We start from the raw sequence: 13,382 nt of genomic DNA, 5'->3' as shown, positions 1-13,382 counted from the left end.
TTTCTACCGCCAAAGATGACCTTGAATATTACTTCAAATAAAAAAAAGCTTAAACAGGACAAATAACTGCAATTAGTAATGAGCAATCGAGTCGCGGTCAACAGACTTAAACAACGCTATTGGCTGTATCAGATCCAGATGTGATTATTAAAAAGAAAAAGATGCCAGTGTGAGTCACGATGTGCAAATTCATTGTGAGCCGTTTCAGCGTCTGTCGTCACCTGCAACGTCACAATGTAATGACTCACTCTGTTCCGTTTTATTTAGACACATCGGCGGGGACTGTCTGACCTTTGATTGAGTCGGAAGACACAACCTCCCACTGAGATCTTTTGCCAGGTAAAAGCAAAACAAAAGAGCTTTCGTGAGCGTCCCTCTGCCACCTAAAATTGTCAGGGCAATTCCAGTTTACCAGGGTCCAGTTGTTCAATTCTACATTATTTTAACCACTGTTTAACCCCTAACCGGCGGTTAAATTCTTAACCCGCCATTAACTAACAAACCATTAATTATGCGTTGTTCCAAACACAGTTTGTTAACGACACCGTCAAAGTTAACCATGCCGTTTACGTTGCTGGTTAGCTCCGATATATCCCGGAATTCCTCTTTTTGTTTACTTCCGGGTCGGCGAAAGAAATGGATACTGTCCAAACGACCCCTGGCACTCGGCGCAAAAAAATAAGCAGGAACGTTATTCAATCAATGGTTGAAGCAATTTAGGAGTTTTTGTGAAATAATTACAGTAACTTTTTTCTACTGTGTGTATTTTAAGTGAATATTTATATATGCATATAATATTGCATATGTTTGTCTGATTTTGTTTCTCATATTTTTGTCTGGGTTTTGTTTCTAGCATATTTGTATTTTTGACTGATTTGTATTTTTGTGTAATATTTTGATCGAATAGTTTGGAATTATTTGCCTTTTTGTATTTACATACATCTAATATGTGTGTATTTTTTTATCTAAGATTTGTAACTATTATTAATATTTGTAATTGTTTTAAATTAAAATCAATAAAAAAAATTACCTATAAATTAAAATGAAATAATCAGCCGCAATTCACAGCTGATTTGAGGTAGTTATATCAACGCAGAGTAGTTTCACCTGGCGTTGCCACTACACTAAAAAGTCCATAATCAATGGAGCTCCGATTTGTCGAGTCACCATGGCAACGGGGAAGCGCAGAGCGCTGCGCCGCCCTCGGCTCCCCCCCCCAACTGAAAATCTTAATGCGATCATACAGGGTAAACCTTGAATGGTAACTCATTAATTCAATAATTTAGGTGCAAACCTGCGGGGGAGAAGTGCACTTGATTTAAGATGAAATATAAAAACATTATTGAAAAGGTTATATGAAAAAAGCGGAGCGCAACACACAATATATGCTGTGATGTGAGCGCAGGACTACGGACGGATTAAGTTGTGTATGTAGATGATGGACTGTGATGTGAAATGGTACCGCTCAAAAGGAAAATGCCATCATATCTATGCCCGATCTGATAACAATCTCACGACGAATATTTAATTCCCTGTGCAATAATGCGGCACTTTCATCAGTAGGGTCTTTGTCAAAATGACATGCCATGTTTGTGACAAAAGTAGACTTTTTGCTATAGCATATATTACATGCTACTCTGGCAGAGAGCTTAAATTACTTCTTTCAATGAAACAGGCTAGAGTTACCTCTTTTTCTCTGGTTTCAGTTACCTTCCTTTATGAAACGGAAAGCGCAGAGTTTCCCACATTTCAGGGTTTCTTGACCCAGAGTTCTCCCTAGACCTTCTTTGTGAAATTGACCCCAGGTGAAATCAGGTCTAAGTTGTGGTGCAAGTGGGGAAATGCAATTTTGATCAATTTAATCCAGGCATAGGTAGACATAATATGGCGCTGCTTATATTATTATTATTATTATTATTATTATTATTATTATTATTATTATTATTATTATTATTATTATTATTATTATTATTATTATTAAAACTGGTGTGTGTTTGGGCTTGGTGAATTAAATACCGGAAGAAAGATAACTCCACCCACAATTAGACTGCAATTTGCGCTAGACTTGCACTGAACAATTTGTCGACAATGCATAAAAATAACAGAAGACGTGGGGGCAGACCAATCGTAGTGATATGTGATAAAATATTAAATTTTGCATATTTGGACATACAGTACAAGGTTTCCACCCAACGGTGAAGATACAGTATGTTTTTTTTTATACAATTGTATAATGGTCTGTCCAATCGGTGTATGTTATTTCATAGTCAACTGATTGCCTGATGTTAACAAGCCATCACCATAAACATTGCTTTGTGTATTTCGAGAGTGTTTGTTGTTCCATATTTACATGCCATGCGGTGTGGTTAAAGAATACATATACAGTATGTTCCATCCAGAACCAGCATACCTTTTTGAGACTAAAGTGTAAATAAACCCACGTTGAGCACGTACAAGCCAAATTTGTTTGTTAAGTGGAAGGGAACATGTTGTATCTTCGTCTTCTGATTGGCTCTTAAAGCCAACATTCCATAGCAACTTGCCCACTGGCCAAGTGTGGTCTCTCACTCACCTGGAGCAGTCCTTGTACACTGCGTTGGTCTGCCCACTTCAAGTTCACACTGCCTCAGGCATTGCACATCTGATCACGGGCTCCACGTTGGACTGAGATCATAGCGGAAAGATGTTCGTATCAGTCACGACTCTCATCACTCTTCTTGGCTTCTGCTCGCTGCATCTTACTTTTGGACAGGTAAGTGCACTGTGAATAAATGGGGAAAAAAGTTTAGAGGATTGAGAGAGTTTAAGCTTAGATTGTAATTCATATTCAAAGGGTTGTGCCTGGCATCACAAACTAAAGCAATCTTCGAGTGAGCCGAACTTTTAGTTAGCACAAGATTATGAATACATTAAATATGTCAGTGTCTAATAAGTTTTGACTGTCAAAGCCTGATAGTTAAACGGAAACTTACAGAATTGTCAAAGTTTGTATTTGCTTTAACTTTACTCATGAATTGTCACCTTGTTTACGTTCTATGTACAGTTTGTGTCCACGAGGAGCTCGAGTGGACAGTTTGCTTGTACAATATATCATTAATACATATGGAGAAGAGACAAAAATAAGTGGACGGGGGATCTGTACAACAACTTTGCACTGCATACCTGCATGCCTCCTACGCGCTGTGCTAACGTCAACCATACATGTGAAATGTGGTAGAAAGAGGCCTTTGACAAATACACTATAAACACCAGCCAAGCCCCTAATGACTGAAGCCTCTCCAAACCTGACTGCTGTCCATATCAGAAATGTTTCCAACAAATATTGACTCTTCTTACGTAACTGTTGCTGGAAAACACATTTTTGGTTGCCTGAAAACATGCATGAGGTGATGGGGTAAGGGGGAAAGAGGCGAGATCCCATTAGTGTATTTCAAAAGATTTGTACTATTATCGCTGTATTTTGCAGTGATGTAGTGAGTATTGTGAGTAAACTAAAATATTATCACCTTGCACTATAATGCAGCTTTTACATACTAGAACCTCACAAAAATACACTATAATGTAAATAAATAAATAACAGTAATAAAAGTGTTGCAAAACGACATGAACTACACTCCTCTCATCTTATCTAAAAAAAAAAGTAATAATAAATCGCTATTACCAGTGTTGTCTGTGTACAAACATGTTCTCCTAAAGACTTCAACGATGTTGAAAATTCTATAAGTAGTCTATTTTTTGTCCAACCTGTAAACAGTGGATATGAAAGACATGGGTCAGCATTCTCAGTTTGTCTTCTTACCTTCATTGCAAGTTCAAGTAGCGCTTTAAACAGCCGCAGCGATTTCTCCTGGGATGACTGAGCCATTTGTATCCGTAAGGCGACTTTTTTTTCATTAGGGAATAGTTCATGAGCAGGACCGCAGCCCGGCGTGTTGTTTCCGTGGTGATGGTTTTGCACATGAAACATAGATTACAGGAGTTTTGCACAGTAGGTAGCTTGGATGTTTTTTTACTGTGTAAAATTTGGAGGAAGGACCGCAAAGCGCAAAATGAAGTGATGGAAGTGGAAGAGAAACTAAAAACAAATATACTACTGATTTACAGAAAATAAATTGATAGCAACTGCATAAAAGCCATATTTAGTTTGATTTAACGTACTTTTTTTTTTTCCCTGGAGAGCTCAGTATTGTTCATTCGGTAATTTTACCGATTTGACATGTCATCATCATTGCTCTCTTTTTTTTTTTTTTTTACTTACCTAAGCGTACATGGTAATTGGATGGACAGGTACAGTATGTGCCCATTCTGAATTGTTTATAAATTGGGCCAACATCAATTTTCACAGTCCACTAGGATTAGCCAGATGCACAGTTGAAAAGAGTCTTGTCACATATGGCATGACTCCTTCTTGTGACTGTCTCTAGGTCGGCCCTTAAAGGAGAAGTCAACCCCCTCACTCTCCCCCCAAAAATCTTGACAATATTATGTTCTATGCAGCCCCACTAGTCTAAATATTGTATTCTGACTAATATTGCGTTAGTGAAATATGAATTAAGCAGCAAAATCCAGCAGTTTTTTTTATCAATATCAGAAGGCGCCCATTTTGCCACTTACTTATCAATGTTGTGCAACGACCAATCACAACTCAGCTTCAGAAAACAGGTGAGCTGTGATTGGTCATTTCCTTAGCCCTTATCAACTGTGAAGTCATCTTCAGTAGACAGCAAGTGGCAAAATGGCCGCCCCCTGAGACGGATAAAAACGGCTGGATTTTGCTTCATAACTCATATTCCACAAATGTAATGTTAATCCAAATGTCTTGTTTAAACTTGTGAGATCACATATAACATATTATCGTCAAGAAATGCTTAAGATTGATTTCCCCTTTTAAATATCCAAAAGCTCTAAAACTGTATTGTTGATATGTCACAATATTTTTTGATATGTGCAATAATTTTGTTGGCCTATCAAAAATGTTTACACGACATTGTAGGCACAATCAAGTGCAATCATTCAGTAAATCAGGCTTGTAGTGTCTTGTAAATGATACTTTGTTTTTGTATCTCTTGATTGATGAAGCGTTGAGTGACCACGTAGCATAGCAGCCACGTAGCATAGCCTACTTTTCATAGGTTTTGCTGAGTCCTCTCATTTTCCCTACGACACAGTTACATAAGTTTCTCCTTGCCAACCAAACCCCCGACCACACCACATCTGAGAAGTAAACTGAGAACATTCAGTTTCAGACTTACAGTACATGATTGTGAGCGTAAGATGTTCCATCATGAAAATACTTAGATTGGACAAACATACTTTGATCCAAGTATGTTTACTTCAACATCAAACAGCAAAAGTCTGTATTGCACTTGCACTGACATTCAACAGACTCGAGTGGTTTGAAGGTTTCAGTCCCAACATTGATGCTGCATTTTTGGTCAGACCAATGCCTCTTAAGTCATATTTAAGAAATGTGCAGTAATATTTGTTTTTCCATTACTTGTATTTTGTATACTAGTACATAGCCATGGTTATAGATAAATAGAGATATTGGAATTAAAAATCATATATTTATGCATTATGTGATACGGACGAAATCTTTCTTTTTTCTTTTTTTTAATGAGTAAAAACCAACGAATGAAAGGTTTTACTTTTGGATTCCAGGACTGTTCAAGCAGACTGGAAATGCAAGGATCCCTGAAACAGATCCAGAAACTTCTCTCAGCTCACGAAGCCTCTTACTTGCAGAGCCTGCGCAACCTGAAGAAAAAAATCAACTTACTGCAGAGTAGCCCAGGAAAGCACTCCACGAGAACCATAAACAGTAAGTTCTAAATAGGGGAATTGTGTCAAATGAATGTAATAATAAGCCAAATATTCATGTTTGATTGATTATTTCTCCAAGGTACGTGCCCAAAACTGGATGTGCCAAACAATGGGAGGAAACTGGGCAAATCACACAGCGTGGGCCATGAGGTTCATTTTTTGTGCGACCCTGGCTATGAACTTGTGGGAAGTGAGAGCAGAATTTGTCAGGAAAGTCTGAGCTGGAGCGGCCAACAGTCGACATGCAGAGGTGAAAGTGACCAACATTCCCAATACAGTGTTACTTATGACCGAAGCTGCTTTTTATGTTCTGGTCATTTTTCAAACAGCTTACACGATTGCTCATAAAGTCATTATATGTCCAAATATTTGCCACACCACTACTTAGTAGGCCTATTATTGAAAGAAACGCACAATACACTCTAAAAACAATTGAGTCAAAAGTAACCCAATTGTGGAACAAAAATGGACCGATGCATTTTATGGGTGAATTTGACCCAACTTTCTGGGTTGTTTTATGCAAAATGACCCTTTTTTTTTACCCAAGTAAAGGATCTGACCAATATTTTTTAGTTGTTTTACGCTGAAAGACCCATTTCTTGACTCAAAGTTGGGTCAGATTCACCCAATCAGAGGATCGGTCCATTTTTGACAAAGAGTTGGGTTATTTTTGACCCAACTGTTTTTAGAGTGTATATGGGGAAAACTCAGCCAATCTCACATTGATGTTTTTATGATGTTTATTTTAAAGCAAAATTGCACTATATTTTTGCTTTTAGGAAGCAACAGCTAGTTGTTCCCGAGTCACTTTAGCAGTTAACTCATTCTCTACCAGCCATTTTCATTGAAGCAATCCCCTTCGCTCCCGGCTGTTTTACTGGATTTTGACTCATTTTGCAAAACCCACAGAATATTGTGTTCTATTAATCATGGAACCTACCAAAAGAAAGATTAGAGTCTCTTCTTTCATCGGGGAAAAAAAGGTATATTTCTATCTGTTTCCACATTAGAATATGGCTAAGTTTCATCATTATTCACAAATCAATTTAGAAATGTGGGTAAATCAGCTTGTTTTCAACATTGCCCTGGTTGATTTCTTCTACTCTGCAGCCACCTGCTGGCCGTTTTTGTAATAAATATCATTACTTCAACCATTTGTGCAATTGAGAGGCTACATCAAAGCCTTCTGTATGCTCTAATATCAAAAAAACTTTTTTTTTTTAAACGTATGAATATGTCTTTAGGACACTTAAAACATTTCAAATATAACGTATTTGTACATTTTTGGGAGCAAACAAGTTAAGTTAGATAGATATAAGATATCATACTGTCATGAAGTCAACCTTCCAATGCATTGTCTTCACACAAACCTCTTCTGTCTTTGTCTTCACTCAGAAGTCAACGAATGTGCATCCATCCCATGCCTGAATGGTGGAACGTGTTTTGATGAACTTAACCAGTTTTCCTGCATCTGTCCCAAAGGCTGGGCTGGAGAAACTTGCCAAAGCCCTGTGCCAACATGTATGTATTGTATAATATAGTAATGTGGGACTCCACTGCGTCATATGGAGAGATGGAAATGGAAGGAATATATACTGTATTTTTCTTACATTATTCAGCGATATGAGGATTTTTTTTTTTTTTACAACAATTATTACACTACAACTACAATATTAACTCTGGACTCACACTGGTACTGTTATTACTTCCCTTTATCTTGACTAAGGCTCCAGTTTAAGCAAAAGAAAAACATCCCCAAAGCATGTCACTGCCAGCAAATGTTATTTTTTATTTTTGGAAAAAGTTTTGAAATAATTAATTTTGGTCATTTTTTTGTCTATACAGTATATCACGAACATAAGAATATTGTATTTATTTGCATACTTTTTTATAAGCGCCGTACATACGGTATTGTTGATACAGCTCCTGTGTTGGATCTCATTAGATTGTCTCGGTGAACCTAATGAAGTGTCTGGTTAAAGTCTACGACAGATTTATGTAAATTCAGAGACAACATTTTTTTTAAGCCAGACATTCCCTGGTCTACTAAAGGAGATTACTCTGCTCAGTGGTTTGGTTTGCCAATACAAGCCAATGCTACAACCCACAAAGTAGGATTTATTGAATTTAAGCCTGAAATTCTGGACAGTTTCTGGTTGAGTGACTGTCTGCCCTGTGATGCACAGCTGTGGAATACAAAGAGACTTCATGTGTGAAGCCTAGTTTATTAAGCTTTTTATTTTATTTTATTTCGTTTCGCCTTCAAATTTAAGGTGTCATCAGTCAGTGGGTAGTGCGCACCCTGGACTTCCTGCGTGGGCTTTATCTGCTCCCTGTGGCTAGTTGGCTTACTCATGCTGCATGGTGCAAATAATAAACAATGACACCTTAACGTAAGAAAAAAAAACATTTGTTAGTTGTTTTCCTGTATATTCAAGCTTCTTGTGTTGTGACGTCATTTAATGATTGAGAGAATAGACCAATCACACACAACACCATTAAAAATGCCACACCCGAGTGTACACCTGCACAATCAAGCCAGAGTTTGCTCCCATTCGTTTGAACTTAACCGTCACGCTATGCTAAAATCAGAGCTTTCAAAGATTAAATATAATTTAAAAAATAATGAAATATATAATATTCTTTTCACAGCGGAATATACAAGATTTCCCTTCACGTTGGCATTTGGCATACAGGTTTTAATGTAAACAAACAACTGCCGTTTTCTAACGGTCACACACATGATTTTACAAAGACTATGATGTTTATTTATTAACGCATATGCTCCCAAAAACATACAAACACGTTGTATTTTAAATAGTCATAGTCCCAAAAAACGTATTTTTATGTGTTTTTTTATGCTAGAGTACACAGAAGGCTTTGATGCAGCCTGTGAACTGAAGATAATGATTGAAGCAATGGTAGTTATTACAAAAACGGCCAGCAGGTGGCAGCAGAGTATAAGAGATCAACCAGGGCCATGTTGCAACAAGCTCTTTTCCCCGGTGTTTTCAACAGATTTGTGAATCATGATGAAACTCAGCTGTAATCTAATGCTAATTACTACTAATTAGATACAAATATACTTTTTTTCCTGATGAAAGAAGAGACTCTAATCTTTCTTTTGATTGGTTCCATGTTTTTATAGCAATAGAACACAATATTCTGTGGGCTTTGCAAAATCTGTCCAAATCCAGCAAAACAGCCATAAGTAAAGGGGGTTGCTTCAGTGAAAATGGCTGGGAGTTAATGGGTTAATGGATAAGAATAAGCAGGATATAACTATATGGATAAATAGTTTTCAATGATGTAGTTACACTATGCCGATGTAGCTAAATGAGATGATCAAAATATTCTAAAGACCTCTCAGCATGTCTGCAGTGCACAATTACAATAATGCACACATTGTTAAATACTTTAAATACCTCTCTGACTAATCAGTCACAGGTTGCCATTGTTTTCCCTTGTGTCCCTAAACACTTGGCCATTGAGTTGATCCAGCTTGTCCAAATCTGACTACAACTTCCAATGACCTTGTCTGACTTCCTCCACAGTCTTTGCCACCATTACAAACACCTCCGCCGCCACATCGCCAGCCTCTGCCGCCGCCGCCGCCGCCGCCGCCACACTGGCAGCCGACACAGCTGGGTCCTTTGTGCGTCCATCACGCTGCAGCACCGTGCAGGGGACCACCCACTGCACTTGCGAGCCAGGATATACCATCTCCGGCAGAGATAGCACCACTTGCGCTGGTATGACTAATTGGTGATGTCGAAACTAAACCCTCAAGCGGCGTGGTTTCACACTGATTGTATGTGCTGTGCATTACAGATATAGATGAATGTGAGCTGTTTCATAATGGCCAGGCGGGGAGGCTCTGTTTGCACACATGCGTTAACACCGCTGGAGGTTATCGCTGCACCTGTCCTGCGGGATATAATGTGACCCGCGATGGCCGCAGCTGTAAAGGTGCATCTTTATTGTGAAGTTGTCTTGCAGTAAATAAAAATGAATAATGGCTAGCTTTGTTGTAGAAAGTGCATTTCCATTGTAGGGAATTTACCTTGTCAGTGATTTCCATTTTAGATCAATAAAGTATCAACAGCGTATTATACATGTATCCATCAAAAGCGCATGTCCGCGCCATTGAACTATTAAACCCATTAAACCCCTGGTCTATGGTGTAAGAGCTTCCTCTCCTCTGAGAAAATTGAGTCATGTCGAAGTTACCATCAAAGATTTCTCACAGTGCACCCCCTCAATTTCTTTACACATCTAAATGGATTTCTCAAGCAAAAAATATGATGAATGATCGTGATCATTTCTTACAGACGTTGACGAGTGTGCCAGCAGACAAAACAATTGCACCAGGGAGCAGACCTGCATCAACACATATGGAGGTTTTCAGTGCGTTCGTGTGGACTGTCCGAAAAACCCTCATGCCACTTACGTCAAAACATCACCAATGTAAGACTTATGCATACTCACTGTCCAAAACATTACAAAAGTATACTACGTCTTTAATTTTTAACTCATTCACTGCCATTGACGGCTATAGACGTCAAAAATTCATTTGAACTATTTCTAGTTTAACATTTTTTCCCACTTTTGTTAACAAAAGTAGGAAAACCTCGATTTTTTTTTGGTAGTAGAACAGATATAAAATGTGTGAGTTAACAAGTGAAGTCATGCAATTAGTTACGTTTAAAAATTGTAATTGCCCGCCGCCCCTAATTTTTTATAATTTTTTCTTTTAAAAAAAAAAGCAAAAAATTAAAAAATTAAAATTAAAAAATTAAGAAAAGGTTATTAAATCAGGCGATTAAAATTTGTAATCATAATTAATTGCATGAATTCACTAGTTAACTCATGATTAATCGCAAATTGTATATCTGTTCTAAATCTAGGTTTTCATACTCTTGTTAAAAAAATGGAAAAAAAATGTTAAACTAATAAAAATAGTTCAAATGAATTTTTGACGTCTTTAGCTGTCAATGGCAGTGAATGAGTTAATGAGACTGTCCAAATTGGTGAAGAATGTTGCGCCCCTCAGACCACAACAAATTTAATAATACCTCCCTGATAAAAAATAAATAAATAAATCATACAGCTCATGCATTGTATTGAAATAATTTGGACATTGTTATTCCACTTACTGTTGTTATCCTTTCTTTCAAGGCGCTGCGAGCGTAATCCCTGCCCTGTGGATAACAAGCAGTGTTCTCAGGCTCCAAATTCCTTCTCCTACCATTACCTGGCAGTCGTATCCAACCTGTCAGCTCCCCGTGTCATGTTCCGGGTTTCAGCCTTGCGTCCGATAGGTGACACGCTTCGCTTCTCTCTGCTGGGCGGAAGGCATGCTCGGCGCCACTTCACCGTCCAGCGTTCGGATCGTCTGACAGGTCAGCTGATGCTGAGCAGCCCGGTGCAGGGCCCTGCCACTCTGGAGGCGGAGGTGGAGATGAGCGAACTGGAGAAACGAGTCCAGCTCGGTCGCTACATAACAAAAGTCACTATGTTTGTTTCTCCATATGAGTTCTAAAACAAAAAGATGGGTAGGAGTCGAAGGTCAAAAACTGCAGCTTATTCAAAATAATGATCCAATTTTGTTGACTTTTTTTCTGTCCAAAAATTATTGAAACATTTAGTAATACATGTTTGTTTATCTATCTGTGCAAGCAACTTATAGTGACAGGCAGAACAATTAGATGGCAGAGGGAACAATAAACCTGTGTATCCACCGGTAGCCGGTCATACAAGAGGAAAATAGCTTTGTGTTCAATTTTCACACGTAGAATTTGTGAATACATTGAGACAAGATCGTCATTATTTCAGCGTATGTATACTTTTTGTGACATTTTGTTTGGTGTGCTGAGACATATTTCTAATGTAAAATGGCTGCCCAGACTCAATAAAAGCTGTTAGAGACATTATTGTCAAAGGTGTGAACTGAATAAAGCACTCGTCCTTCACATTCTTGAGTATGTTTGCTGCAGATGTAATATCACAAATCCTTTCCGATTATTAAAATGTGAACATTTGACATCTCCTTCGTAAAAAAATAAAATTTAAAATAAATGATGAGTCTTCTTTTTATTTGTTTATTTTATTTCTTGATATGGAAAAATGTTACCATGGCATGCAGGTCCACTCTTTGGCCTTTATGGAAATGAGAGGTGCATTTGAGTTGCTGCAACACTTTCTGTGTCCAAAGAGCCCACAGAGCAGGGCTGTTCTGCAAACAGAGCACCAAATACAGACTGCTCAAAGAGCTACTATGTTCTTACAGTGCATGAAGAACCTAACTGCTTAAATGTACCTAAATAACCTGCATGAGCACATTTGTGCAATTCAATGCATGTTTGTGTTTCTGACACATCTACTGTATGTATATACTCATAAATGGCTTCTAAATGTGTTCAATATTCCAATGAAAAAACTGCCAAGCATGAATATGTGTGAGTCATGAGGGAATGTTAGCACCAAACAGGATGTGTTCAGGTACAGATGGTGCTTCGCGCTGTGGCTGAAACTGACGCATGACAACACAGTCGGGCCCAGAGACCGAGCCATCAGTTCCCTCAGAGCAGTTGCATGCTGAGTGCAGAAAGGAATGATGCACAAGGAGGCAGGCAGAGAGTGATGGGGGAAAGGAGAAATCTAAATAGAAGGCCATTGGACAGTCATGTCCACATGAAAGATGCTGATTGAATTCAAGTGCTATCTTTATTGACATTGCAAAACAGTTCTTTCAATCTTCTACCCTGGTGTCTGTCTTTCAGGGATTAACAAATACATTACTTTTAATTCGATAAAAGCCAAATTTCTGCTGGCTGCTTCTTGTCAAGATAAGAGCCTCCCTGTAAGAGGTTGTGGTCTCAGGCCTGCTGTTTCCATTTTTTGGGGGGGGGGGGACGAATTCCCCCAATACATTTCAATGGGCCTCAATTACATGTAGATTTTCACTATTCCCGGTCCCTATCCTTGCGAATAGCGGGGATCCACTGTATAGTTGTAATATCACCATTCACCACCAGATGGTAGATATTGCTCAGCTGTACTTGCACTTGGTCTTACACTGCGCTATATTACAACGTAAGGCCTTATTTTAATTCATTTTATTTATTTATTTTGGGATTTAGAATTACATGTAGGACAGATACAGTATCCGAATAATGCTAGAAACACACACACACGCGTACATACGCGCGTGTGCACACGGGTTAGGGTTAGGGTCAAAAATTAGTTTTTGCTTTTAATGTTGGTTTACTGTTGAGCAGTTCTGTGCCGTCCTTGAATGACAAATTTTATGCTTGAGAGCCCTTTGCACTGGTAGGGGGTTGGGGGTATCACTGTGTGTGGTTGTTTTTTGATTGTTCAAAGCCTTTGTAGTTAAAGGCTGCATCTTTTATATTTGCAGTGACCTATGTATTATGAAAAATTAAATATATTAAGATACTGTGATGTACATTGGTTCGATGAAAGACAGACGTGCAAATTATTTTATCCACATTTTGGCATATATCGGGTTAGGAAGTGCATGATAAAAAAAATTTTTT

The 13,382-nt window shown here is 38.2% G+C and overlaps 1 protein-coding gene across 3 annotated transcripts; it reads left to right on the top strand.

Annotated features, from left to right (window-relative positions):
• Window positions 1-290: 290 nt before the first annotated feature.
• LOC144050807 (fibulin-7-like) lies at window positions 291-11,889 on the top strand. 3 transcript variants are annotated; one of them, XM_077564410.1, is made up of 8 exons: window positions 291-339; window positions 5,662-5,821; window positions 5,903-6,073; window positions 7,219-7,344; window positions 9,378-9,575; window positions 9,655-9,792; window positions 10,155-10,290; window positions 11,002-11,889. In XM_077564410.1, exons 2-8 carry the CDS (start codon window positions 5,683-5,685, stop codon window positions 11,363-11,365), a joined length of 1,272 nt encoding a protein of 423 aa, XP_077420536.1. In that variant the 5' UTR covers window positions 291-339; window positions 5,662-5,682; the 3' UTR covers window positions 11,366-11,889. The 3 variants fall into 3 exon arrangements, with proteins under 3 accessions (XP_077420536.1, XP_077420535.1, XP_077420534.1); XM_077564409.1 differs by lacking the exon at window positions 291-339 and adding an exon at window positions 2,565-2,752 and having other exon boundaries at window positions 7,222-7,344; XM_077564408.1 differs by lacking the exon at window positions 291-339 and adding an exon at window positions 2,565-2,752.
• The last annotated feature ends 1,493 nt before the right edge of the window (window positions 11,890-13,382 follow it).

The sequence above is a fragment of the Vanacampus margaritifer genome, chromosome 4 (genome assembly GCF_051991255.1).
Source record: "Vanacampus margaritifer isolate UIUO_Vmar chromosome 4, RoL_Vmar_1.0, whole genome shotgun sequence".
NCBI lineage: Eukaryota > Metazoa > Chordata > Actinopteri > Syngnathiformes > Syngnathidae > Vanacampus > Vanacampus margaritifer.
The sequence above is the reverse complement of the archived record's forward strand: the minus strand, read 5'-3'. Positions and strand labels throughout refer to the sequence as shown.

Excerpts from the sequence above, each read along its gene's own strand:
- LOC144050807 (XM_077564408.1), top strand. The coding sequence starts at position 2,684 with ATGTTCGTATCAGTCACGACTCTCATCACTCTTCTTGGCTTCTGCTCG. Across the intron at positions 7,345-9,377 it reads CCAAAGCCCTGTGCCAACAT|TCTTTGCCACCATTACAAAC; the intron begins GTATGTATTGTA and ends CTTCCTCCACAG. Across the intron at positions 9,576-9,654 it reads AGATAGCACCACTTGCGCTG|ATATAGATGAATGTGAGCTG; the intron begins GTATGACTAATT and ends TGTGCATTACAG.